Source organism: Corvus cornix, chromosome 3, assembly GCF_000738735.6.
Source record: "Corvus cornix cornix isolate S_Up_H32 chromosome 3, ASM73873v5, whole genome shotgun sequence".
Classification (NCBI taxonomy): domain Eukaryota; kingdom Metazoa; phylum Chordata; class Aves; order Passeriformes; family Corvidae; genus Corvus; species Corvus cornix.
The window spans coordinates 573156-601072 of NC_047056.1; the positions used below are offsets into that span (position 1 = coordinate 573156).

Consider the following 27917-nt stretch of genomic DNA (forward strand, 5'->3'; position numbering starts at 1 on the left):
CCTCAAGGAAAGGAAGTATGGGCAAAGGATAAGAATTTAGATTTTATGGTGTGGGCATTTCAGATCAGTGTGACACCAAAGCTGGAAAGGAACTGGAAATAGGCCAAACTTGTGTGCATCTGGCTTCAACTGGTTCTCCAGCAACACTGAGAACAGGGCAGTCTCAGAGCCCCAAAACTGCTGGGAGCCAGCACAGCTGTCACTGAAGCCAATTGGGTGGATGGAGGGTGGGTGCAGGGCTGGAACCACCCCAGGGCCATGGGCCTGACATTGCTGCACTGTAATTCTTGATTAATGGTGCATTTGCAGTAATAATATTAGCGCTGACATGACATGCTTTTAGCCTTCCTGCCACCCATCCTGCTACAGCCCTTGATGAAGACAATTAATCACCAGAGAAATGGTACCAACACACAGCACAACATTACCACGTTACCAAAAAGCAGCTCGCTCTAGCAGATGCACTCTTCAGCTCACAGCCTCCATTTGTTCTCGTTTCTAATATTAGCCAGGGGAATCAGAAGATATTCCAACCTTTCATGGTTTTCCACTGCTCACCACCGTTCCTGGTGTGCAGCCGCTGTGGGGGATCGGCAGCTTTGTGACCCATGGCCGCAGACAGGCCCCTGCGCTCTGGTGCCAGCTCAGGCCTGAAGCCTCTTTGGGAGCCGTGAGATGTCCTGAGGGACCCGTGTGGGGCAGCCAGCAGTGTCCTTGTGGCACATTCCCAATGGTATCCTGGGCTGCATTAGGAAGAGCATTGCCAGCTGGTCAGGGAGGTGATCCTGCCCCTCTACCCAGCCCTGGTGAGGCACATCTGGAGTGCTGTGTCCAGTTCTGGGCTCCTCAGGACAAGAGAGACAAGGAGCTCCTGGAGAGGGTCCAGCAGAGGGTGGCAAACGATGAAGGGACTGGAGCCCCTCCCTTCTGAGGAAAGGCTGAGGGAGCTGGGCCTGTTCAGGCTGGAGAAGAGACACTGAGAGGGAACCTCATCCGTGTGTGTCAGTGTCTGCAGGGAGGGCTCAGAGGATGGACCAGGCTCTGCTCGGCGGTGCCGGGCAATGGGACAAGAGGCAGCGGGCAGGAACTGAGGCACAGAAAGTTCCACCTGACCATGAGGAAGACGTTCCTCCACTGAGCAGTGCCCGAGCACTGGGACAGATTGCCCAGAGAGGCTGTAGAGCCTCCCTCACTGGAGATGTTCAAGAACCATCTGGATGCAATCCTGGGCCATGTGCTCTGGGATGACTCTGCTTGAGCAGGGAGGTTGGACCAGATGACCCACGGTGGTCTCTTCCAACCTGACCTATCCTGGGATTCTGAGGGACGGCGGGGACACGGCGGGGACACGGCAGAACGCGGGCGGGGACACGGCAGAACGCGGGCGCGGAACGCGCAGCTCCCGCCACTCCCGCGTCCCTCGCCGCTTGCCGTAGCGGACACGGAAGCGGCGTGCTGCTTCCGGTGCTTCCCGGTGGCGCCGGGGTCGCTCCGCGCCTCCGCCTGGGGCCGCTCCGGGGCCGTGGGCAGGGTCGGACCGGCGCCCGAAGGGCCGCTTCTTTCTTTCTGCGTCGGGGGTGAGTTGGCTCCCCGCGCACCAGGGCTGGGCCCTGCCGAGCCCTTCCCCGCTCGCCGTGGCTCCGGGGGCGGCGGGGCAGCGGGACAGCGGTGAGCGAAGGGCCCGGCACTGGCGCGCGGCTCGCCGGGGTGTCCGGGAGGGCCCGGAGGAAAGCCCATGTGTTCCGCGGCGCCGGGACTGAGGCACGTCGGTGCGAGCTATCCTCTGTGTGTGTGCACTGTACAAGCTCATTTAAGGAAAACAATTCTTTGGCTTGTGGTGTTACAAAGCGCAGGAGAATAACTTAGTCTTTTTATTACAGAGAGTGCAACAAGATTCCCATCTGGCTTGCTGCAAATTGCAAGGAAGGCAGCACAGTTGAAGGTAGGTATGAATTTCTTGGGGGTTCAGGCTGCTTCTCTCTGCACCTGGAAAATATTTTTAATGTGCTTGTCATAGTGTTTGATGGTTAGGATCGTCTTTGGTTAACCACGGATTAACTGTTTCTGTGGTATCTTCACTCCTTTTATGACAATGACTCGTGTTACCACCAGCTGAACAGCATCTTGCTTCACTGCTTCTCTTGCCAGTGTGTGCAAGTGGTAGGAGCATTTCCCACTGCCACCTGACTGAGCTCCTCTGAGATCCTTCCTATCAGCCTGATCTGGAATCCTTTGTGAACTCAGTCAGTGTTTTTGTCTGCAGCTGGCTTGCTGATTGCTGGCACTCAGTCTTGGACAGCAAACTATTTCCATGCTCCTCTTTGCATGGATGAAAGCAGAGAAGCACTGTGTCTTCTTTGTAGTCCCAAGATGCAGAACAATCAGGTAACAGAGAGTAGCACTCTTTTAATTCTGTGGAATCTGCCCATTGACAAAGCATTGTAAAGGCAAAGAATTCTGAGAAGAGGCCAAGGAGGAAATACTGAGAGACTTTCAGGTAGTGACCTGATTTGATGTGTATGAACTAGATTTGAGAAATTGCTCATTATTTTCTTCAGGGCCTGGTGAGGTGAAGGTCCCCAAGCACAGTGAGAGCACCGTGAGCTCTAGGCAAACTCACAGTCTAAACAACTACAAATGGTAAATAGCAAGAGGAAAGACAGAAGCGCAAAAGCAGCAGCTTGTGAGGGTGATATGGGCAGTGGCAGGGTTGAGAACAGGACTCCAGACTCCTGTCATTATTTGCTGTAAGAGGGCTCATTTCACCTTGGTGTTTTTTGTTAGATTTGGTTTTTTTGAGGAGAACCTCCTTCTGTGTGTGCAAGTTATGCTGGGAACAGGTTTTGTATATGAAAAACTGTCTTATTGTCTTGGGAGGAGAATGGTAGCCTCTGCAAAGTGGATTTTCCTTCAGAGCTTTATCCTGGCTGTAGGATCTCAGGATCAAAAGCTGTGCCTCAACCACTTCTACTGTCAGTGCTGGATCACGCTTTCCCCAGCACGCAGCTCAGAAATAAAAGCTTGACCGTGCTTCCCCTCTATCTCTGCAGACCCATCTGCTGCCATGGTGAATGAGAAGCACAGTGGCACCCTGCTTGTGCAGCTGGGGCCCAAACTGCAGGCCTACCCAGAGGAGCTGCTCCGGCAGCGGCGAGGCCACAACGGCCGCCCGGAATACCTGGTGCAGTGGAGCGTCGTTAGCTCGGCAGAGAAAGCAGCGGGAGGCAGCAGTGCCTCCTCTGCAGAGAGCAAGGCAGAGCACATCTCCATGTGGATGTCTGCAGAAGAGGTCTGTGCCAGCTGCCCGGCGCTGCTGGGCCGGAGGAGGCCGGAAGGGCCGCGGCCGAGAGAGGAGAAGGCGCCCGGGCCGTTGGCCGCGGATGTGCCGCTGGACGAAGCCTCGCTGCTGGAGATGAAGGCCGATGTCAGGAGCCTGGTGCAGCGAGCTGGGCGCCAGGTGGCCGAGGCCGGGACGCCCGAGTGCTCCATCCTGAGCACGGTGCACGTGCTGGGCGCCTACGCCAGCATCGGCTCTCTGGCAGGCGCCTTCAGGGAGACGGGAGCCCTGGAGCTGCTGATGGCGATGCTGGGCCACAAGGAGAAGCGGATCCGCCGCAGCGCTGGCCAGATGCTGCGGGCTCTGGCTTCACATGATGCAGGTGGGGGCTGCTCCTGCTCGGTGCCTCTGAGGAGGTGTTGCTGGGCAGCTGAGGGGTGCCAGGCCTTTGGGAGGGGTGAGATGCCTGGGAAGCAGCATGTCTCGGGGTTTGCTGGCAGAAGGGGAAGAATCAGTCTGGATCTTGCAAGCTTCCTTGGTTGCAGTTGTCTGGACTGCTCTGGGAGTTAGAAACTCTTTCCCCTGCCAGGTTTCTGAGCTGGGATGTTGATTAACTGTTTGGAGGACTTAGGCCAAGGAGACTGGCAGAGTGTTGGGGTGACTCTGCTGCATGCTGTCAGCTGGAAAGTCTCTGGCCTATTCATGGCAGGGAGCCTTTCCTCAGGCCCTGGATAGAGGCTAGTCCTCATTTAAGGGGAGCTGCCATGGCTTGGAAGTGCCTGATTAGGCTTAGATACACCTGGAAGGTTGCTGGTTGTGGTGTATCCCACAGGAGATCTGGCTTTCCCTGTCCTAGTGCCTGAGTTCATGCAGCTCTGAAGTGGGGCAGATGAAGGGCTGATTCAGGTTAAAACTTGACTTCTTTTCTTCCCTGGGACCCTGTTCTGGAGTCAGTTATTTGGGGTTGCTGCTTTGTGAGAATCTTGCAGCGTTAGGGGTAGAAAAAACACACTGTGGAGCAAAGTGTTGCCAGTCCAGATGAAGGGGCAGAACATGGATCAGGTGACACTGAGCGGCAAGCTGTTCCTACCCTGTGGCTCTGGCCTCTCGCAGGGAGGGTGGGGTGAGGGTTGTCTTTAAGGGGCCTGAAGAGTTTTTGTTGTTGTTGCAGGGAGCCGGGCCTATGTCCTGCTGTCCCTGAGCCGGCAGGATGGCATTGAGCAGCACATGGACTTTGACAGTCGCTGCACCTTGCTGGAGCTGTTTGCTGAGATCACGTCCTCTGCAGAGCACTGCATGTCCTTCGAGGGGATTCACCTCCCGCAGGTGGGGACAGACCCCGCCACCAGCCCTGGCCTGCGGGGCACGAGGGGCCAGGAGGGGTGGGAGTGGGGGCCAGGGCTGGCGCCCTTGTCTGGGACAAGAGGGTAGTTGGAGGTGGGCAGGTGAGCAGGACTGGCTGTTGGGAGAGCCGGGGCAGGACCTGGGCCTGGGGTGAGGCTGGGGGCGGTGCAGAGGCACCTGGAGAACCCTGTCCGTGAGCAGGGAGGGGAGGGTGGGCTGAGAGGTCTCTGCTGCTGCCAGCTGGTCCGGAGCTCTCAGGGGAGCCTGCCTGGGAATGAGCTGGTGGCTCAGAGGGAGCTGGGGGCTGGAGGTGCTCTGCAGGCTGAGTGTGACAGCTGTGCTTGTTGCAGATCCCTGGGAAGCAGCTGTTTGTCCTGGTGAAGCGCTACCTGTGTGTGACTTCTCTCCTGGACAAGCTGAGCGGTGGCGTGGAGCAGGGAGAGGAGCAGCAGGGCTGTGCTGTGCCCAGCCCTGTCTCTGAGGAGAGGAGCCGTGTGAAGCAGGAGTTTGAGTTCAGCATGGCCATGGCAAACCTCATCTCGGAGCTGGTGCACGTGATGGGCTGGAGCCACAGCCACAGGGCAGAGCCGCTGGCCCAACGGGAGCTGCAGCCTCGCCCTGCCCGCTCCATCTTCCAGCACAAGACTCCAGCCAGCACTGCTGTCCAAAAGCCTGTGTTGTCTTCAAATCATGGTCCCCACACAAAGCAAGGCCGCACCTTCCTGACCGCATCAGACTTCGCAGACAGCAGTGACTATGTGGAGTACTTGCAGGCAAACCTGGTGCGTGGCATGCGGGTGCGCTTGCTGGAGGACTGTGGTGATGTTAGAGCTGGGGAGGAAGGCGAGTTTCTCCAGAGCACGAATAGCATGCACACAGTGCAGGTAGGTCATAGGGAGACTTGTTCTGGCTGGAATGGCAGTGGGAGTGACCAGGGTGACTGATGAATTCCTAATGATGTCTTTATGTGCAGCAAGTTGGATGACAGGCATGCCATAATGTGTATCACCGTCTACATCTGTCCTAGGCAAAAACGCACCTTTCAGAGCTGGAGGGGTGGGTTGCTAGTCTGGTTTTCTATGGGTTGTGCTGCTGAGATTGCTTAGCCTCTAAAACAGGCTTTACTGAAAAGTCTGTTCCCATCTTTCTTACAAGCCCCTTCGAAGTATTGAAAGGTCACTGTAAGGTTTCCCTGGAGCCTTCTCTTCTCCAGGTTGAACAACCCCAACTCTCTCAGCGCTTCCTCATAGGAGAGGTGTTCCATCCCTCTTACTGTTTTTGTGGCCTTCCTTTGGATCTGCTCCAACAGGTCCATCCATGCCTTGTACTGAAGTCTTCAGAGATGGATGCAGTTCTCCAGGTGGGGTCTCACCAGAGCAGGGTAGAGGGGCAGAATCACCTCCCTTCACCTGCTGGCCCCACTGCTTCTGATGCAGCCCGGGATACGGTTGGCTCTTTGGTCTCTGAGTGCCCATTGCCAGGTCATGTCCAGCTTTTCATCCACCAGTTCTGCTAAGTCCTCCATAGGGCTGCTTTCAATCCCTTTGTTTTCCAGCCTGGATTGGTACTGGGGTTTGCCACAACCCAGGTGCAGGACCTTGCACTTGGCCTTGTTGAACCTCATGAGGTTCCCACTTCCCGAGTTCATCCAGGTCCCTCTGCATGCCATCCCGTCGTCCCTCAGACATGTCAACCACACTGCTCAGCTTGGTGTTGTCAGCAAATCTGCTGAGAGTGCAGTTGATCTCACTGTTGTCATTGATGAAGATATCAAATGGTATTGGTCCCCATACAGACCTCTGAGGGACACCACTTGTCACTGATCTCCAGCTGGACACTGAGCTGTTGACCTCTGGATATGACCATTCAGCCAATTCCCTGTCAACTAAATAGTCCATCTATCGAATCTGTGTCTCTCCAGTTTGAAGAGAAGGATGTTGTGGGCCCAGCAGAGCAGTGGTGTCAAAGGCCTTACAGAAGTCCAGAAAGGTGACAGCCATAGCTCTTCCTTTGGCTACTGATGTAGTCACTCCATCGTAGATGGCCACTAGGTTGGCCTGGCAAGACTTGCCCCTGCTTTTCTGGAATCACCTCCCTGTCTTCCATGTACCTCAGTTAAAAGGTTTTTCTAGTTCTGGGCCATGCATAGGTGATGTTTCATTTCAGCCCATCCCCCCTCAGTTGAATAACTGCTTTGCATCTTATTTTTAAGTGGTTTATAAACCTCTTTTATTACCCACTCCATAAAGATAAATTGCAAAGGAAATGTATTTCCTACTGATTCTCTCTTTGTCCATATGCTTCTTTGTTTCTAATATTTGTGTTTTTCTAAAATTGTGATTTCTATTTTTTGTAAACTTGTACTTGCTTTTACTGTTAATGAACTGGGCAATTGGAAAGAGCACCAAGATCCTTTCATATTTTTCTCCTGTTGCCAGTGACATAAAATTCAAAAGGTTTTTGCTTCAATGTTGAGCTGAAGTGCACTGTTAGCTTCCATTCCCTTTGTCCTGTTGGTCCCTTGGGTTCCCTCTCTTGTCTGTTTTTCTGTTTGATTACGTTGAATGAATTTGCAGTTGCTCCATCCAGGCTTGTTTTCAGTAAGTTATTTGTAAGGCTCACACAATTGACAAAACCAGATCTGAATGGTAATTGGGCCAGTCCATCATGAGTCTGTCTCTTACCTCTGCTCATCTTTCCTTTGTTGCTCTGATTTCTGTTGCTTTCCTTGCCTTTCCAAAGAAAGAGTTCCACTGTTGTGTCTGGTCCTGTAGCCATATCTTTCCATGAATCCTTTGAGATGGCATTTGGTACATAACTATTTTAGGTCGGAGATACCCTGAAGACTATTGTGTTGTGTGTAGTTTAACTCAACTTCCTTCCATATAATGCATTCCAAAGTCTGTCAGCATCTCATCTCTTTAGCTGTCCAGCACGATGGCTTCATGGCAGCACTGGTGTGAGCCCAAAAGGGCTCAGTGAAGCAGGCAAACCATACGTTTTTCTGCTGTTTTTTAAAGTTACTGACATGTTGTACTTGCTGTTGCTGGGTTTTCCTTCTGCTCAGAAGGTTAAATGTAACACTGTGGTGTGGGAAACCGTAAAAAAATCCTTTTGATTTTTGAGAGGCAACTTGGACAAAGCAGAAGAAGCAATTGCTGCTTTTGAAACATGCTTGTCAAGAGCCCAAAACCTGTTTGAGAGGGTTGATGCATGACCAAGGTTATAAAAGTGCCTTGAAATACTTTATATACAGCTCATCTGCCTTGAGGTAGTGTTGGTTATGTTCTTCCTTTGCTTTTCCCAAGGCACCTGCAGCTTGGCACTTTTGGAACAGGTGTGATTAACTGGAGATCTGTAGTGGTTGCAGGCAAAGTTGGTGGTTTTTTAAAAACCACCAGGGCAAGAAGTTAGTAAAGATGGTATGCCTCAAAACTAGACAATGTGTGTGCTGAAATCTGTACACAAATTGTGTGGTCTTCTACTTGAACAGTGCTTGCTGTCTCCAGGCATTTGGGAAATGGGAGGGCAAATGTAGCAAGAAGATGGAACAAGTGAGCAAATGTGATCATCTGGATCTGTTTCACCTGCAGGTTTTATGGCAGTCAACGGGTCGGATTTACTGGATGCGTTGGCACATATTGGAGATTATTGGCTTTGGGGACCAATGGGAAGATCCTGCTGCTCAGGAAGAGGAATACAATGTGAGAAAGAGCTTTAATCTAGACACAGGTGAGATTCTGCTGTGTGTGTGTATCATCTCTTTCTTTCTGATTATCCTGTGGGATAGGAGCGGTGACCTTTATATGGCCAAGCACATACCAAGCAGCAGGCTGGGTTTAGAAAGCACTATTAGTTTGTGTGACCATGTAAAGCTAGTTAAGTAATTGCATGGCTTGTGATTGAATGGAGTGTTTCTGAACCCTAGACTTCTGTCAAGATGTATAATAAAAGTAATGATATAAAAGGCATAAAATTTGATATAAACTGCAATTGTCAGAACTGTGTGTTTGAATTAACTGAACAAGCTGCCAAAACAGAATTTCTCTGAGATGAAGCTGTTTAGGGGCATGCAAATCTCCTTAAGTAAGTGATGAGGATTTTTAAAAGCATTAATGTAGCAACAATTTGTTTAACTTCATACTGTTAAGCTTTTAACAAGGTGTTAAAGTATTAAAGCACTGTTTTCATGAGACATCTGCAGGATCTCCTAGAATCCTTTAACATTGCCCTTGTACTGGGAGAAAATAAAAGGGAGAATCCAGACTGCAGATACCCCTTTCTTGTTCAGCATCTGATGTGATTCTGGCCAGGGAAACCGATTAAAGTAACTCTTTTATCACAGTTGTGATCTTCTAGGATATCTTTTGTGGAGAGTGGTTTGGATTCACCTGCTGCAAGAGAGAATGTAGATGAGATCAGTAGCTAATTGCACACTTTGAACATATTGCCAGTTGAAATGATGGCTTTAATGGCTTCTACCTCTTGTAGTTAAATACTTCATGTCACTGTGCAGTGTCAAACTTACTTAGACTTCTCCTTTTCTTGGTCTTTCTGATTTTGGGAGAAGCAGGAGCTCTGTTTCACTTCTGTGTATAACTCTTTCTTGGCATCATATTCCACATAGAAATTGAATTGAAATGTGGAGTGTGCAGCAGAGGATGGGGGAATTGTCCGAGCTGACACTGTCCCTCCTCTGCTCTCCTGCAGTTCCACAGCCATTCCTGTGCAAGCCCTTGGGGGGGCTGTACTCCCTGCCTTACCTGGGGCAGCGGCTGCCTAAGGCTGCAGAGGCACTGAGCCGTGCCGAGTGGTGGGAGCTGCTGTTCTTTGTGAGGAAGCTGGAGGCACAGGAGCAGAAAGAGATCACCTGTCTCATCCAGCAGCACCAGGGAGAGCAGGTAGGGGCCAGTAGCTGCATCGGGGAAATGGGAGGGAGGAGCAAGGGGAACATTAGGGAAGGGAGCAGGCCCAGAGGAGATGGCAAGTGTGAGCTGTGCAGGGACAGCCTGAAAGGGACAGAAATGGGAGGGTGAGCTGGGATGGTGAAAGCATGGGGAGCTTGGCCCAGCAGAGCAGTGAGTGGAGATGAGAGGACACACAGCGTCCCCTGAGTGGAAGAGTGACTGTGCAGCGAGGTTTGGGCAGCGAGGCGAGGCCGTGGGGTCATTCTGCCGGTTGCAGTTGGGTGTTGAGCACGGGTGGGAGGTGCGGGCTGGTGGGAGTTGGGCTGGGGACAGGCGGGGAGGGTGGCAGCGGGGAGCGGCCCTGGGCACCTCTGTCGGTGCAGCCTTTCTGTCCGTCCCGGCAGTGGCCGCCCCAAGGGGCGCGGGGTCTGTGGCGAGCCCGAGGTTAACTTGTCCCCATCCATCGGTGTGGCTGTCGGAGGTGGATGAAGAAGCCCTGATGCAGCTGTCGGTGCCTGCGGAGCTGGCCCAGAAGGTGCTGCAGGTCCTGGAGAAGCGGTGCCAGGGCAGCTCTCTGCGTGACCTGCGCGGCTCCCGTGTCTACGGCAGACACTTCCTCGGCAGGGGGGCAGAGCAGGATGGTGGAGGGAGCAGCGCAGTGTGCTCCGAGGGCGACGGCTGCAGGAGCACCGGCCCCAAAGGCACGATGGCCAAGGCGGCGGAGGAAGAGCTTTCTGCAGCCGTAGGGCCGCCCCAGGCGCGCAGCGTGGCAGTGAAGTCGGATTCCCAGCTGTTCAGCGAGCTCTTTGAGAGGGAAGGGCTGTTCTTGCCAGAGGTGACGGAGGAGCAGAGCCAGGGTAATGTCCTGCTAGGCGCTGGGGCACAGGCGCGGTGCTGGAAGCGGCACTGCTGCCTCCACGGGGGAAGGCTCTGGGCAGGGCATGGGGGGCCGTGCAGCCAGCGGTTGCCTGAAGTGGGGGGGCCTGCGGGTGCTGGGTCTGCGGGCGCGTGGCACCCCGGGAGCTGCTGGAGCGTCGCTGCTGCCCTGACGCCTCCGTCCCTCCGGGCAGTGCTGGGCAGCTCCGAGGGGGTGAGCGAGAGCGGCTCGCTGGCCAGCGTTGCAGCCGTGGTGGACGTGATCCAGAGCCGCAGCTCGGCGGTGGGGTTGCGCTTAGCTGGGCTCAAGCACATCCTGAAGATGCTGGAGGAGGAGTCCAAGTCGGAGCAGCAAGTCGGCACAGCCCAGGGCGGGCTGGGCACCATCGGGAGCGCTGGGTGAGCCCTGGGGTGCTGCACAGCCCTCGTGCTGCCTGGGGAGGGCCCTGTGGGCAGGGTGGGGGCCAGTGCTGAGCTGGGAGTGCGGGAGGTGGCAGTGGCAGTGTGCGGGCGGGTAGGCGCAAGAGGAGAGGTGGATTTTGTGACCCTTTGTCGCAGGCAGGCTCATCGGCGGGGCCGTCCCAGCCGCAGCGCGGGCAGGAAGGAGGTGGCTGGCAGGGCCCGAGGCGCTGGCAGTGGCAGGAGCCCCGGCTGAGGTGTGGTGTCGCACGCAGGGAGAAGCTGGTGCGGGTGGCCGTGGAGCTGCTGAGCACGGAGGCGGCAGAGAAGGCGCTGGTGGCGGTGACGCTGCGGCTGCTGGCCGTGCTGCTGGCCCGGTACGAGCGGCGCGTGCCCTTTGCCACGGAGGGCGGCGTGCGGGCCGTGCTGGCCTGCATGCAGCAGCACGGCTGCTCCGGCCTGGTGCAGGCAGGCCGGCCTGGCGGTGAGTGCCGGGGGTGCCGGGGGGCGGGCAGGGCCGCCCCGGCCGTGCTGGAGGTGCCGCTGCCCTGCTGTTGTCCTCGCAGGCCCTGAAGGTGCTGGTGGGAGCTGCGGACGCTGAGCCGGGAGGTGCCGGTGGGAAGCCCTTGCCCTGGAACCACGGCGACGCACAGATGATGCGGGAGATCTTTGCCAGCATCGGCTCTGCCTCCAGCGAGGGCTCTGCCAGCCTGCTGAGCGCCATCCCTGCTGCCCTGAGCACCATGCAGAGGGTGCCGGGGTAGGGGCGGAGTGTGGAGAGCGGCTGAGGTTGGGGGGAATGTGCAGGGGGAAGGACGGGCAGGGCGGGCAGGTGGCTTGCGGGTGCAGGGGAGGCTGTGTGGCTGGGGGAGGAGAGTGGCACGGCTGTGTCCCTGCAGGGGCTCCTCAGGGGTGCAGAACGGCCTGCTGGTGGTGAACATGCTGATGGATGGGCACCGGGGCCTGGCGGAGCAGCTGGCGAGCTGCGGTCTCCTGGAGGTGCTGCAGAGCTGCTGGAGGGACGGGCAGAGCGGCGGCTGCCCGCAGGCCGTGCTGGCCCTCAGCGCCATCAATCGCCTGGCCGAGCACCGGCTGCCCCTGGGCCCGCAGGCAGCAGGTACCGCCTGGCCTGGCAGGGCAGAGCGCCCTGAGGGGCTGCTGCCGCTGGAGCGAGCGCCCGGGCTGGGCTCACGTGTCCTTGTCACGGCAGGCAGAGAGGTCCCGTTGGACCCGAAGGGCGTGCAGATGCTCCTGGGTGGCCTGGAGGACGGCGTCTTGTCCAAGGAGGTGGTGGTGGCCCTGGAGCGGCAGCTCTGCAGCGAAGGCCCTGCTCCCGCTGGCCAGGTGGCTCAGCTGCTGCAGGACCACAGCTGCTTCAGGCTGTTGCTGCGCAGCTTGGAGCTGCTGGGGACAGAGAAGGCTGTGAGCCTGAGCATCCTCAGGTGGGTGCAGGGGAGTTGGGGGGGCTCTGGGACCCCCACAGCAGGTGTGTGAGTGCTGGTGGTCGTGTTGGGAAGACGCAGTGCATGTTTGTGGGTGGTGGTGGGGGTGTTCTTCCCTGGCGGCGGGCTCACCCCAGCACGTAGGCAGGTGCTGATTGGGCTGTCCTGGGGCGCAGGGCCGTGTGAGGACAGAGCAGCGTGTGCGGGGGCGGGGACACGCAGGGGCAGCGGAGGACGTGCCTGGGTGCTGGTGGGGTGCGCAAGGTGCCAGGGCAGCCTTGGTTGCCAGTCCTTGAGAGATGCCTTCCGGGTGGGGCAGGGAAGCAGGGCTGCGTGGAGCATTGCTGTCCCTGTGCCCCGGCCTGAGCAGGCCCCCTGTGTCACTCAGGATCCTGAACAAGTTCCTGGACAGTTATCAGGAGGATGTGCTGCCCTGGCATGAGTGTGTGGAGCCCTGTGTGTCCTGCCTGAGCACCCACAGCAGCAGCTGGGAGGTGAGGGGGCCCCGGGACTGCCGGCAGGCAGGGGTGGCTGTGCTGGGAGAGCTGGGAGCGGCTGTCCTGGCCGTGTCCATGTCCTGGTGGCAGCCTGGCCTTGTGTCCGAGGCACTGGGAGAGGTGGGAGCGGCTGTCCTGGCCGTGTCCGTGTCCTGGTGGCCAAATGCCCAGTCTGGCCGTGCCTGGCCAGGCTCTGGCGAGCGCTGGTGGGGTTGGGATGAGGGGAATGGAGCTGCAGCTCCGGCTGCTGGGAGGGCCCAGGGAGTTGCCAGCGGTGCCCCGGCTGCTCACGGCTGCATCTCAGCAGGTGCTGCAGGAGGTTGTTGGCTTCCTGCACCGCCTGGGCAGCGCCAGCAAGGACTGCGTGGTGGTGATGTGCCACGTGGGCACCCACGAGGCTCTGAGCAAAGCCCTGGAAAAGCACAGCACGGTCCCGTCGCTGGCGCCGGCCCTGCTCGAGCTGGTGACGGAGTGTGAGAAGTTCGCCAGCCTCTACAAGAAGCTGACGAGCAGCATCTTGGCGGGCTGCATCCAGGTGGGCCTGGGGAGGCACGGCCGTGCTGGGGCTCTGGGTCTGGGGGCCCTCAGGCTGTCCCCGGCACTGAGGGACGGCCTTGTGCTCTCTGCCTGCCGCAGCCCTGCGTGGGGTGAGGGGAGGAGGACCTGGGGCCCCTGGTAAGAGCCTTTTGCCATCCCACAGCTGGTCCTGGGACAGATTGAGGAGCACCGCCGGAGCCACCAGCCCATCAGCATCCCCTTCTTCGACGTCTTCCTGCACAACCTGTGCCGAGGTGAGTGCGGGCAGTGGGAGCTGGCCCCAGGAGCTGGCTTGGTGGCTGGAAGCTGCATGTGCTCTGCCCACAGGCTCCAGCATGGAGGTGAAGGAGGACAAGTGTTGGGAGAAGGTGCAGGTCTCTTCCAACTCGCACCAGGCCAGCAAACTCACGGACAGGAACCCCAGGACCTACTGGGAGTCGAACGGCAGCACCGGCTCCCACTTCATCACTGTGCACATGCAGTGTGGGGTGGTGATCAGGTGGGGCTGGGCCGGGAGGGCTTTGTGGATCTGTGCCAGCCCTGCCACAGTGGCCCCGTGCTGGGGGCAGCGGGACATGGCCGGCAGGGCATGGTGCTGTCAGGGGCCAGGGCAGGGAGGTGGGGACAGCCCCGTGTTTGCTGTGCTGCAGGGAGCTGAGCATGCTGGTGGCCAGCGAGGACTCCAGCTACATGCCATCGCGGGTCGTGGTGCTGGGCGGGGACAGCCCTGCCACCATCAGGACGGAGCTCAATGCGGTGAGTCGCCGTGGGAGAGGCGGGCCGGTCCTTGCTGTGCCCCGTGGAGGTGTGGCCCTGGTGCCCTCGGGGAGGTGGGAATGGCAGGAGCTGCGCTGCGGGAGCCGCTTGCAGGCTGGCGGTCGTGCTGAGGGCTCAGTGCCTCCCTGCAGGTGACCATCCTGCCCTCGGACAGCAGAGTGATCCTGCTGGAGAACATGACCCGCTTCTGGCCCATCATCCAGATCCGGGTGAAGCGGTGCCAGCAGGTAGGGGAGCAGGGGCTGGGCCCGGGAGCGGGCAGCGTGGGGTGTCGGGGCCACGTCCGAGGAGCTGAGGGTCCCGCTCTCCCGCAGGGTGGCATTGACACACGTGTGCGTGGCATCGAGGTGCTGGGTCCCAAGCCCACTTTGTGGCCCATCTTCAAGGAGCAGCTGTGCCGGCGGACGTTCCTCTCCTGCACTGCTCGGGCTCATGCCTGGAGCCAGGAGATCTGCCGAGACCGGGGGCGGCTGCTGCAGCTCTTTGGCAGGTGAGTTGTGTCCTGGCTGTGCCATCGCGTCCCTGGTGTCCCAGGGCCCCGGGGGACGTGGCAGGCAGCCTGTGAGGGGACAGCGGGGCTAGGAAAGGAGCAGCTGGGTGTGCCACCTGGACGGGAGGGGCCCTTGCTCCTTCCTGGCCACCAGTGGTTCTGGAGGGCCAGGGCCGCCTTGGGGGTCCCCTGGGTTTAAGCTGGGCTAACCCCCCAGAGGGGATGCTGGTCCCCCACAGGGGCCGGCACATCCTGATGTGGCAGAGGTCGGCCGGGCACAGCAGGATCTCGTGGCCACAGGCACTGCGCAGCCCCGTTTGGCAGCGGCTGTGAGGGCCCCGAGGGCCATTGGGGCAGGTCCCAGAGACAGCGAGGGGCCCTCCCTGGCTGCTGGGGGCGAGCGGGGCCACCGAGCTGTCGTGCCTTGGCAAGGGGCAGAGCAGGGAGCCACGAGTGTGCTCTGCTTTCCCGTGGGAGTTCTCCAGCCCCGGCACCGTGTGCCGCCCGGTCGCTGTTGCAGACTGAACGGGGCGCTGCAGCACGAGCAGGGCTTTGCCAGCCGCTTCCTTCCTGACGATGAGGCAGCCCGGGCACTGGGCAGGACGTTCTGGGAGGCCCTGGTGAACCCCTTGGTGCAGAGCATCACCAGCCCAGGTACCCTGCGCTCTCCGGGACCCATCCGTGCCGTGCGCCAGGCAGAGGCGCCTGGCTCTGAGTCTGGTTGGCCCCACAGGCCCTGATGGTGTCAGTCCTCTGGGCTGGCTGCTGAGCGAGTACCTGGAGAGCGTGGAGCTGCCCCGCCGTGCCACGGGGCGCAGGGCTACCTTTGGCTCCTGCGTGCGGCGCCTGACCCAGCTCCTGGTGCACGTGGACCCCGGCGGCGCCGAGCCAGAGGAGAGCAGAGCAGCTGGTGAGCCAGGGGCTGCCCTCCGCGGAGCTGGGCAGGCGGTGCTCCGGAGCGCCAGGCTGTGGCTGTGAGGCTCCTCTGGGCAGCGTCCTGTGGCACAGGAGGCTCCTGAGCCAGGGAAGGCTTGCGGTCACGCCCCAGCAGTGGCCGCGCCTCCCCAGCGTTCCCTCAGCCCTGCCGTGGCCGGTCAGTGTGCGGGGCCTGCCCACGGAGCCACGCTGAGCCTGAGGTTGACCCTTGGCAGGTGGGAAGGAGGGGAAGAACAAGGAGGTGCTGGCCAGGACTGCAAAGGCAGTGGTGGAGAAGCCGAGAGGTCTGTGGGGAATCTCGCAGTGCTGGCGTGGCGTGGTGCAGCAGCAGGTAGAGCTTGGAGGGCTGACTGGGGGGGCGTGGGACCTGCCCTGGGTGGTTGGAGCAGGGAGTGGGGTCTGGAAGTGCCCTGGGAGCGTGGGGAGGGCACAGGGCTGTAGCTGGCCTCCAGAGCCTGGAGCGATGTGGGGACAGCCGTGCTGCGCTTGCCGCCCTGGCGTGGCTCGGGTGTCAGCCAGGCCCTGTGCCCAGGCTGATGCTGCGGGCCAGGAGACAGGTCCAGCGTTGGGCTTTCTGTCCTGCTGGGCTGCTGCTGTGCCTCCCTTGTGCCCCCACAGCCCCTGCCCAGCCTCGGAGCCGCGCTCCCGCCTTGGCAGCCCCACAGCAGCACCAGAGCCCCGAGCTGGCCCTGGCTGGGACCCAGGCAGTTGGTGTTGGCAGGGCAGGGCAGGGCTGGGGACAGTGCGAGGGGCACGTCCTGCTGCGGGCTCAGCCCTGGCGCTGCTCCCACAGGTGCAGCGGTTCCTGGAGGCGGCGGGGCAGGCGCCGGACCTTGCGGAGCGCTACTGCCGGCTGTACCAGCGCCTGCGCGGGGCCACGGAGGAGCTCTTTGGGCAGCAGGCCGCCTTCGTGCTGGCCCTGGGCCAGGGCTTTGCAGGGGCTTTGCTGCAGCTCTCCTTCCTGACTGCCCTGCACGTGAGTTGAGGGAGCGCGGCCCCGCTGCCTTGGCCCTGGGCACAGCTGGGGAGCTGCCCTGACCCGTGGCGCTGGGGCGAGCTCGGGGTGGGTGGTGTCCTGTTCCCCCGAGCCACAGAGCCCTGCCCTGGCACCCTGGATGGTGGCCAGCTCAGGTGCGTGGTGCTCGTCCCAGCATGGGCCCGGCCTCGGCACAGTCCTGCCCTGGGCTGGTGCCTGGGCACCCTGGGGCCCTGCCCGGGAGCGCCAGAGTGTCCCAGCTGCTCCCCTCAGGGACATTGCCCCAGCCCGGCCCTGTGGGCACCTGGTGAGCCCTGTCTGCAGCCAGCCCTGTCCCTCGCAGGTGAGCGAGCAGTTTGCCCGCTACCTTGACGTGCAGATCCAGGAGCTGCGCAGGGCCGCGGGCAGCACGGGGCCTCTGGAGCGGCTGCAGCAGTTCCTGGAGCCCTTTGTCGTCTTCAGCGGCCTGGAGCTTGCCCACACCTTTGAGCACTTCTACAGGTGAGGCTGCCGTGTCTCCCCGGAACCAGGGGCCTGGTGCAGCGTGGCCTGGTGTGCTGGGGGAGCCCGGCCTGGCGCGGCAGTGGCGCTCCCGCTTTGCTTTTACGGGGTCATGGAGCGTGGAGGGCCCGTGGGTGCTGCCGGTGTGCGGAGGCACATTCCCTGCTGGGGACAGGGAGGGGAGCCGAGCGTGCTGCCAGGCCCGTGTGCTGTGGGGTGAGGCCGGGCTTGGAGCTGTGGCTGTCTCCTGGCGGGCGGCTGATGGCCACAGGGCTCGGGCCCAGCCCTGACAGAAGCTGGTGGCCGTGGCAGGCACTACCTGGGGGACCGGCTCCTGACGCAAGGGCCGTCGTGGCTGGAAGGAGGCATCGTGGAGCAGATCGGGCTGTGCTTCCCCAGCCGCTTTCCCCAAGACATGCTGAGCAACTTGGCCGAGTCGGAGGAGCTCCAGCGGCAATTCTGCCTCTTCCAGCTGCAGGAGCAGGATAAGCGGCTGCTGGAGCTGGACACAGGCCTGGACGAGGTGAGAGGGATGGTGGCGTGGGGAGGCCGGAGGCTGCCAGAGAATCCTGGATCCTGACCCGAGCCGCCCTTGTGCCCCCGTGCCCAGGTGCTGGGAACGGCCTCGGTGGCAGATGTGCCGGAGGTGAAGGTGCTGGCCCTGTCCCCGCGCTGCTGGCCTGTGTCCCCGCTCTGCTACATGGAGAACCCTGGGAGGTTTTTCCCGGCGGTGCTGAGCTCCCCCTGGCTGAGTTTGCTGACTTCTGCCGGCAGAGTGAGTGCTGCGGCCAGGAGAGTGCCCAGACCCTCCAGGGCAGCTCAGCCACGAGTGGTGGCGTGCTGGGGTGGGCTGAGTGGCTGGCAGGGCTGGTCCCTGGCGCTGACACTGTCCCTGGCAGGCCAGAGCCAGCTGGGCTGGGAGTGCACAAAGCCCCGTCGGCTGCAGTGGACGTGGCTGGGCCACGCCGAGCTGCAGTTTGGAGACTGCGTTCTGCACGTGTCCACGCTGCAGATGTACATCCTGCTGTGCTTCAACAGCGCCCAGGTAGGAGCTGGGGCCACCGTGGGGCGAGGGAGGCAGTGGAGGCCGGAGCATGGCAGGGCCGTGTCCTCCCTTCCCTTCTGCTGGGGTCTCCAGCAGTGTTGGGGGCACAGGACCCCATGGTTAGGCCAGGCCTGTGGCCAGTGGCTCTTGGCCATTGCCCTCCCACCCCGTGCTGCAGGAGGTGGCTGTGGAGGCCCTGCTGCAGGCTACGGGGCTCCCTGCTGACCTGGTGCACCACGCGCTGACCCCGCTGACCCACGGCCAGGGCGTCCTGGAGGGGAGCTGCGCTCCGGGGGGTGAGTGCGGGGCTGGGGCACCCGGGGGAGGGGCTGGTCTGAACCCCGAGGGGGTGCTGGGCTTAGGGGTGCAGGAGTTCGTAGGGCCAGCGAGGGGGCTGGGTCCGTGTGTTGCTGCCGGGGGCACGGGTCTGTGTGCCAGGCCGGGGCCTGAGGCCGGTGTGGGGCTGGGGGTGATGCGTGGGGTGGGGCTCGGGGCCATGCACGGGGCCCATGTGGGTCAGCGTGGGTGGTTGGGTCTCGGGTCTGTGTGTGGGCTTGGGGCGGGGCCAGGGGCTGTGTGCGTGGCTGGGGCTTGGGGCCACACGTGGGGGACAGGGCTGGGGTGGCCAGCGGTGCAGGCAGCAGCAGGAGGCCCAGCTTGGGTCCCACAGCCACACGTGTGTCCCGGGGCTCCTTCAGGGCCCAGCCCGAGGCTTGGCTGAGCCTGGCTTGGGTGCTGGCTCCAGGTGCCCTGCGGCTGAACCAGGCAGCCTTGGCCCAGGCCTCCGGCCGCCAGCTGAGGCTGCTGCCCCAGCAGAGGTACCTGCGGACAGAGAGGGCTGAGGTGAGCGCCCTGGAGAGGAAGAGGAACGTCCTGTGCTGCCTCATCACCCGCATCCTCAAGGTGGAGAAGCAGCTGCACATCGACAACCTGGTGTTCAGGGTACGGGGTGGAGCAGAGGGGGCCCAGGGGCTGCGTGGGGGCTGCAGCCACTGCAGTGGGGCTCCCTTGCTGCCGTAGGTGATCGATGCCTGCCAGAAGGGCGAGCTGGGGCCGGGGGTGCAGTTCCTGAGCTTCTGCTGCCACAGCGTGGACGTGCTGTCCTGCATCCTGCACCTGTTGAACCAGGGCTATCTCCGGCGCCAGGAGGGGAGGCCTCATGTCTTGGAATACATCTCTGCTGAATCCACAGCACCTCTTGGTGGCCAAGCACAGATGACTTTCCAGTGCAGGCCAGCACAGACATCTCTGGAGGAGGACAACAGAGACAGCCTGCATTGGTAGGGGTGCATGTCACCAGGTGTGGAGGGGTATGCATCTCCACCCTGTGTGAACACAACACATTTCTCCATGTTAGGCTGAATCCTGGCACAGACAGGGCGGAAGAATATCTCATGGCAATGCTGCAGGTGCCAATGGGGCACACGCTCAGTCCAGAGGAGGCCAAGCTGCTCATGAACCAGACAGTACAGCAAGTCCAGGATACTCTGAGCATACCGGATGATGTTGCTCAGCACCTCCTCATGCACTGTAGGTGGAATGTGGATTTCCTGATCCAGTGCTATGTGGAGAACCGTGAGGCCCTGCTCATCTCCTCAGGGCTGCAAGTGCAGGATGTCCAGCCTCCCCCAAGCCCTGGAACCCACTGCCCAGTCTGTGTGAACCAGCTGTGTCCCACTGAGAAGCCACCAACCCTTTGCTGCATGCACTACTGCTGCAAGGTGAAGGTCCTGGGGTCTTTGGTTCCTGCTACTTGGCAGGGAATTGTTGCTGTCTACTTGGAACAGCTGTTCTTTATCTGAAGGTGTTATCAGGGGAATTTTAGAGCTTATACATTCTCTTTTCTCAGCTCACTTTTTTGTTGTGATCCTTCACCCCCTGATTTGTCTGTTCCCACTTTTGTGCTTTTGGATACTTACCCATGATTTGTGGGGTTTTGTGCACCCTCTGCTGGGTGGGAAGGGCTTCCAGGGTCCCACGGCCCTCTTTAGGTCTGATCTCTCCTCTTGTGTCCTGACAGCCCTGTTGGAGGGAGTATCTCATGACTCGCATTGAGCAGAACATGGTTGTCAATTGCACCTGTCCCATATCCGAGTGCCGTGCTCAGCCCACCACAGCCTTCATCTACTCCATCGTGTCCTCCGAGGAGATCATAGCCAAGGTGAAGCAGGGGGGGTGCTTGCTGGGTGTCCAAGCTCTCTTTCATTTTGGTCAGCACTATCAGATAATTTTGTTGCTGCTTTTTCCCTTCCTGTTACTAAGACTGGCAGCATGATAGTGGAGGCCAACCAGATTTCGTCTGTGTTCTCTGATTATGGTCAATACCAGCTCTTCAGGAAAGTATAACATCAACAAAGAGCAAAGTGATATTTCCTCTAAGTACATCTCCAGCAAACATTTCAGGGACATCATTAGTACAGGACTAGATGAGAGCCATGGTAGCAGCTCATGACAAGTATTCTCTAGTGATGTGCTGGAAGCAATTTAATAATAATAATAATAATAATAATATTAAAATCTAGGCCAAATGAAAACATGAGCAATTTCATTTTACTGCTGCATCAGTGACCCTATGTCCTTTCTCTTCCATCAGTCTCTGGCTTTGAGCAGTTCAGGTTTTTGTGGGGATGGCAGGAATTAACCACATCAGACGTAATCTTCACTCCAAGTCTGTGTGAGTCTGCAGACATCTCTAAACCAAGCTTTCTGAGCTCTGCTTACCTTAGTCCTGGGTCATCAGGGGACAGCAGTAGCTGCTTGTTCTAAAGCAGAAACTGCTTTTTTTCTGTTCTTTCAGTTCGTAGGGCTGAGTGCCCTCCCCACCCAATGGCAGAGCTGTAGATGTCACATGACAGACTCTTTGTTAATTGCTGGGCAGAACAGTCTCTTTTTCACTGCTCTGTTGTTTGACAGGTGTATTTTTTGTCCTGTTTTTTATAGGAAGTGTTTGGAGAATTAGTGCATATATCTGTACAATTAGTCCTTACTGCCTTTGCAATTCCCATAGTCACACCTGTCTGAAAGCAGGATTTAATAGCCTCTTGCTGTGACTGTTTTATAAAAGGAAATAAGTATTGCAGGTGGACATAAATAACAGCTAATTTTAACAAGTTGCCCTGATACTCTCACTGAAATGTTATGTTTTCCTTTTGATCAGTAAGTGGTATGGTGTGACTCTGCATGAGTGTTAATGTCTCATGCAGAGTCACGCATACAGTCATAGAATATTTTGGGTTGCAATAATCTGTGGAGGTCTCTGGTCCAACCCTGAGCTCAAAATAACTAGATTATTGTATGAAGATCAAATCCTGGAATTCTATTTAAACATAAGAAAACTGGTTGTTGGCATTGTTTTTTTTTTTTTTTCAATAGTAAAGGCAATGAGATATGGGGCCAGTTTGGGCAGAGAGGTTTGTAGTCTCTGTGCTTGGGTATATTCAAAACCCAACTGGACATGGTCCTGAGCAGTCCTGCTTTAAGCTGGAGAGGTTGGACCAGTTTTTATTTCCAGAAATGCCTTGCAACCTCAGCAATTTGTGAAATTGAACAGCTTCCAGATTTGATGTGGGGAGGATAGAAAAATTTACATGAAGGGAATGAAAGGGTAAACTAACTGTGTGCTGTTTTGTTGTGAGCAGTTGTTTGATGAGATGCATAGCCCTGTGCACCAGACCCTGTTTGTAAGGCCTAACCATGCAGCTTCTCTGGCTTAAATCTCCTTCCTGGCTTCTCATTACAGTATGAAAAAGCCCTCCTCAGACGCTATGTTGAGTGTTGCTCCAACCTGACTTGGTGCACCAACCCTCAGGGCTGTGATCAGATCCTCCTTAAGGATGGACTTGGTTATGGAGCAGCCTGTTCCAAGTGCTCCTGGATATCCTGCTTCAACTGCAGCTTCCCAGAGGTGAGGCTGAGCTGGGTCACAGGCTGTACTGTCTTAGGTTTGGCACACACCCTTGTGCTTTTGTGTGGCTGACTGCCTGTCTCTCTCCCTCTTTCAGGCCCATTATCCTGCCAGCTGCAGCCACATGTCTCGGTGGGTAGATGATGATGGATACTATGAGGGAATGACAAGTGAAGCCCAAAGCAAACATCTGGCTAAGCTCATTTCAAAGCACTGCCCAAACTGCCAGGCTCAGATAGAGAAAAACGAGGGATGCCTGCAGTGAGTATACGTTTTTGTTCACTACTGTGTTTGTGACTGGGTGGCACATCCCTGGCTGTGGTGTAGGGCAGCCCTGGAAGGAACTGTCTGCAAGTGGCTGTTAGGACTGAGTTATTCCCGTTGTCCTTCTGCAGCATGACATGTGCAAAGTGTAATCATGGCTTCTGCTGGCGCTGCCTCAAGCCTTGGAGGCCAAATCACAAGGATTATTACAACTGTTCTGCTATGGTGAGTGGTTTGCTCTATCTCCTTGGTTCATGCTTGTGTTCAGAGGTCCCTACAGCCTCTCAGAGATGGTAAGGAGCTCCACTTGGGCCCTTTACTCTGGACTTTGTGCATTTGCCAGTAATACTGGCACTTCCAGATAGCCCTGGTACTTAAGGGAAAATGCTGCAGGTTCCTATACCTTTCCTTTCAGGTGAGTAAAGCAGCTTGGCAGGAGAAGCGTTTCCAGGATTACAACGAGAGGTGCACCTTCCATCACCACGCAAGGGTAAGGCCTCCTCCTTCCTTTGCAGATGCTGCCTCAGCCCAGGTGAGCAGAGCAGTTTCTGTTGTGTCAGTATCTTCTCTACTGAGAAGCAGGCTTCACATCCAGGTGGGCATGCCTGATCATTTTCCCCTGGCTCTGACATTAAGGAGTAGTCCGTGTCTGCTTTCTTCTATCAAGTCTGTTGTGGAAACCAAGCACCTGACCTGTGGTGTTCAGGGGCTCAGAGTGATGCAGCAGTTGGAAGCAATGGTGACTGAAGGCTGAGCTCTGCTCAGAGCTGAGATGCTGTAAACTTTTGAAGTGATGGCACAGTAGAGAAGTCATAGTTGGATGCATTAAATGGTCGGCTGCTGCCTGCATCTCCTGGGATGGCACTTCAGAATGCTTAGCAATTATTTGTGTGGAAGTTGCTGTTTTTTCAGTCCTGTGGAGCTTGACACTGACACGAACTTTTTGTTTCTTCTCCTTTGGCTATTGCAGGAATTTGCTGTAAGTCTGAGGAACAGCATTTCTTCCATCAGAGAGATGCCAAAAATTAGGAACTTGACCTTTGTTTTTGATGCCTGCAAAGTGCTAGAACAGGCACGGAAGGTAAGGCTGTATAATAGTCTTGCTGAGGTTTAGACTTCATTCTGTTGGTGTGTTTCATGTCTTTCTTAAAGTGAGAAGACACCAACCTTACTCTTCCCGAAACAAGGGGAGACAGAAAGCTTGAGGGGAGGGATAGCATCAGGACAGGGGAAGAGCTTATGTCTGCCCTTCCCTGCTTTCAGTCTGAGTTGAGCTGTTTGCAGTATTCCTTACAGTCAGGTCATAGGATTTGGAGCTTAGCTCAAGTTGACACTATGGAATCAACACAAAGTCTATATTTCGGGTTTTCATTCACTGGGTTTGGTCCATTCCTATTAGAAATGCCCCAGTGAAGGTACTTACCTTTTGAAAGCTCTCCTGATGCTGTGTTACAGTTAAGAAGTTCCTCATGATGCTCATGTTACGATTTTCTTTTCTTAACTTCGTTTCATGAACCATGGATATTTTGGAAGCATGGAGTTACCTGCTGCATGTCCTGGTAGCCACATTAGAAAGGGTTTGTAGTGCAGCCACTGGGTATGTGCAGTAAACCTGTGACACCTTCGGCCTGCAATGCCTGCTCTGTCCTGAAACATAGGCAGGAGGTGGGAATTGTCTTTGCAGGAGGTGGGAATTTTCTTTGCAGTACTGACTTTACCTGTACACCTTGGTTTTGCAGGTAGGCTTGATTTTGAGAGAGGCATGTGGGACAAGGGTGCCTGACCCTATTTTGTCTTCTCAGTGTAGTAGCCCATGTGTTTTCTGGGGTACATATCACTGTTGCTTGTTGCTGCTGCTGCTCCTGAATTTTCTGGCCCATTTCTTTGAATGGAAACAGTGATCTCATTTCCTGCTGGGTGCCTACATGGCTTTAGGGGTCATTCATTCATAACTGGAGTTTTCCACTTGTTGAAATGTCTTTGTTGTGGGCTCTTGGTGCTGTATAGCACCATGCCTGCTTCCCTTTGGGCTCCATCCTCTCAGCTCACTGCTGCTTTTGTTCAGCCTGGGCTGCCCAGCATTGCCTAGGTCCTGTGTGCTGGTCCTTTGCCTGCTGGTCAGTCACACTTGTCATGCATTTACAGTCTGTGTTCTTGTGATGGTTTGCAGGTGGGAACAATCAGTTATTTTAGACTTCAGTATAAAATAATTGCACATTAATTTCCAGTCCTGCCAGTGGCTCTAGTTAGCCTGGCACTGCTGTCACTTGGCATAATGGGTCACTGGGCTATGGCCACAGACCAGAGGCCACTGACAATAATGACGTCTGGGAGGGTTTGGTGCTGCTCCCTTCTTGCCCACTCTGAAGCAGAAGGAGGGTGCTTAAGAACAAGATCTGTACTTTTCCAGGTGCTGGCCTACTCCTGTGTGTACAGCTACTATAACCAGGACACTGAGAGCATGGATATTGTGGAACAGCAGACTGAGAGCCTAGAGCTGCTCACTAACGCTCTGCAGATCCTTCTGGGTAAGTCCTACAGCATCTTTGAAGCAGTGACTAGCATTTCCAGCTGTATTCAAAGAGCAGCAGCTCTGTAGTGGGGCAGTAGCATATATACCATCACCCAGCTGGCCTCCCACTTCTCCCGGTCCTTTTTTGCCTTCTTGATGTCATTTCTGAGGAAGTCCACTGGAGCAGTTTGGCTGCCAGTGGAGTTTGATGCAGTAAAGAGCAACATGTTCTGTTCTGAAAGAGGGATGTATGTGCACAGGAGATCTAAGTAGCTATGGCTGGCTTCCTAATCAGAGCCAAGGGCTTGGTCTCTGCTCGAGAGTGTGGGATGCAGCATGACTTTGTTGGCCTTGAATTGCAGAGGAAACCCTGCTGCAGTACCAGGACTTGGCCACTTCTCTTCGGCTCCTGAAAGCAGAGCACTTCCGTGCGGGTTTGGAGTTGGTGCGGCAGATCAAGGAGCGTCTCTTTGCAATTCTCTGGCACTCCACACAGGTGAAGGCCACATGCCTGTCTGTGGCTTGTCTTGCTCTGGTCTAATTTGATTGTGGGCAAACTAACGGGCTTGATCAGCTATGGGGATGGACTCAGGATTGCGTGTGTGCAGGGTAAGGGTTTGCAGGGCAAAATACACTCCAAATCACATATTGTTTTTCTCTCATTTGGCTGTTCTTTCCTGCTAATAGGATTTCCATGTTGGGCTCCAGACTTCAGGAGATGCTGTTCAGAGAAGGTTGAAACTCGCAAATGTGCCTGCTTCAGCCCTTGCATGTACAGGGTGAGTTTGCTTAGCAGGGTACAGGGGAAGCTGAGTGAGTACAGACAAAAAGCAGGTGAGCAGAGTTTGCTCCTTTGCTCATTGACATCAAAAGAGTGAATGACAGACACCGATTACTTGCATCCTGTTTTGTGGTTTGTGGTAGCAATTTAAGTGACATAGGGGTGTAGGGAAACCAGCAAAACCTCTGCTTGTATGCAGCTGTGATCAAGAAAGCTCCATCACTGGCAGACTCAGTTATGGAAGTTGCTCTCCCTGGACTCTCCTGAGTTTCTTTGGGTGGGGATGCTGAGACAGTGACAGTAGGGTGTTGTGGGGCTGGGTGGCAGCTGATGCTCACAGCAGAGGCTCTGCTCTTATGCTCTCCTTCTCAACAGGCAAAAATATACCATCCTGTGTGACTCCCCCAACACAGATGAAGGTGGCAAAGAGGTTGAAGATGAGGAGTATGATCCACAGTGGCAGGAAGACTATGATGACGATGATGACCTTGATGAAGACAACTTTATGATTGATAATGAGTCTGATTGTGATTCTTACTTTGATGATGATGATAGCTATGACTAGAAGTGTTCTGTCACCCAGCCTGCCAGCCTGGACCTTTGCCTCTGCTTTGTCTCAACCAGTTTGTGTTAATGTTTTTCCTCAAAGGCAGGAGGACCTCTCAGAACAAAGCATTTCCTCTGGGAGGTTTCTTGCTCAATGACTCTTGAATATGCAGGAACATTGCTCTGGGCAGCTGGTCTGTGTTACTGTGGCCACCTCTGTCAGAACGATGTCTCCTTGCCTTTTTCCCATGTCTCCAGTTCTGCCCATAGGTATTTCATTGAGTTAGAAAGTCACAGCCCACCTGCAGAGTGAGGGTTGCTGCCTGTTAAAGAGCTGCTCCTTGTCCTTGGTGTGCTCTCCCCAAGGGCTGGGCACAGGGGAGGGTGACACGTGTCCCAGCATGGCACTGTCTAGCAGTGTCCAGTGTCCAGAAATGCTGTAAAGAGATGCATTTACACTCAAGTTAAAGCCTCCCAGCTGGAGCTGGTAGGATTCTCTCCAGCCACAGCTGGATGTGGTTCAGTTCCTCTGGTTGAGAGGGGCTGCATTTTTGCCCTTTGTTGGAGTTTTCTTCTCTGGTATGAAGCAGGAAGGGCTGCTATGAGTGACACAGGTTTGCAGGATTGTTTAAGTTTATAAATACATGCACACACATATATTTTATATATATATATATATATATGCAGAAGTTGTTCAGATAATACTGTATCTTTGCAAAAAAGGAAAACCCTGAGGAACAAGGGTTGAAAAAAAGTTCTGTTTAAAAAAATAAACTGTTTTCTTCTAGCACAAGCCTTCTTGTTGTCTGCAGGGAACATGGGAGTGGAGGGGAGAGCAGGATCTCCTCAAGTGAGGAGGATGTGACCTGGATGTGCTTATCCCAGAAGTTATTTGTGAAATTAGTGTGGGTTTGGAATCCTCACCCAGACCACACAATCTGCCCTGGAAAGTGGCTTTTCCTTCCTGGGCAGTTCAAGGAACAGTGAGAGGTATGGGGAGGGATGGGAAAGAGGGTGGGGGACCAGGCCATATGGAGTGGTGGGGCTTGTGTTTGTGGGACCAGGTGCAAGACAGGATGCCTGCATGTTGATGGAAGTGGTAATGTCTGGTGTCCAGCAAAAGGCATATGGAGGACTGCTATCAGGGTTTGAGGGGTGATTTGGATGTTTGTGGGATTGTTGTGGAGATTCAGGGCTCTTAGGCCATCTGGGAGGGATGTGGGGTTCTTATGGGTTGCTGGACAGGGAACAACTTCCAGGACAGAGCACAAGAGAGGACTGATTTTTCCACTTTCCTGCAGCCCATAGCTCCTAGTCCTGCAGAGTCTGTCATAGTGGAAATCCCAACCCTGCTCCTCATATGTGGCAATGGGCTCCCTGTGACAGCTCTCTGGGCCCTCTCCTCAGGGCCACTTGGGGGAGAGATGTGATGGGGGTGCTTGGACACCCTGGTCTTCTTCCCCAGTGGGACCAGTCCTTGCAGGAGCAACCTGGATTTCCCAGGTTGTTGGGGACATCCTAGATGCCCAAGCTGCTTATGTGGAGACTCATGCCTGCAGTTCTTTATTCACTGTCTCCTGGAACCCAAAGAGTCAGAAGGATTGTGAGTCTCTGCTCCCATGGAGTGTTGGTACCGAAAGTCAGGATCAAACCTTGCTCTTCTGCTCTGTGGGAGGTTTCTGTCCTCCCTGAGCTCGTAGGACACCTGTGTTAGGGTTTGACAGGACAGTTTGAACTGTCCCAATCAAACTACCTACCTGACACTGGCCAAGGAGTCAAGGATAAGAAGAAGGGCTTCTTCCGTTGTCATTCCTGTACCGTGTGCTCTGGGACAACCCTCCTTGAGCAGGGAGGTTGGACCAGGTGACCCACTGTGGTCCCTTCCAACAATACCCATTCTGTGACT

At 56.5% G+C, this 27917-nt stretch overlaps 1 protein-coding gene across 1 annotated transcript; it reads left to right on the forward strand.

Annotated features, from left to right (window-relative positions):
• Positions 1-1453: 1453 nt before the first annotated feature.
• On the forward strand, positions 1454-26801 carry CUL9 (cullin 9). Its single transcript, XM_039569011.1, is given in 44 exon segments — positions 1454-1577; positions 1881-1942; positions 3051-3659; positions 4449-4603; positions 4972-5505; positions 8215-8353; positions 9332-9522; positions 10010-10385; positions 10599-10803; positions 11079-11271; positions 11273-11287; positions 11370-11563; positions 11703-11920; positions 12014-12245; positions 12634-12739; positions 13050-13277; positions 13443-13533; positions 13607-13778; positions 13930-14035; positions 14188-14283; positions 14371-14546; positions 15067-15200; positions 15280-15456; positions 15698-15813; positions 16276-16458; positions 16802-16959; positions 17272-17482; positions 17570-17696; positions 17699-17734; positions 17859-18004; positions 18183-18300; positions 18750-18946; positions 19025-19284; positions 19362-19725; positions 20025-20165; positions 21744-21908; positions 22006-22169; positions 22304-22397; positions 22588-22662; positions 23143-23253; positions 24583-24700; positions 25047-25180; positions 25372-25463; positions 25841-26801. Coding segments are annotated over 42 exon segments (7533 nt in total). The 5' UTR covers positions 1454-1577; positions 1881-1942; positions 3051-3064; the 3' UTR covers positions 26031-26801.
• Positions 26802-27917: the final 1116 nt, after the last annotated feature.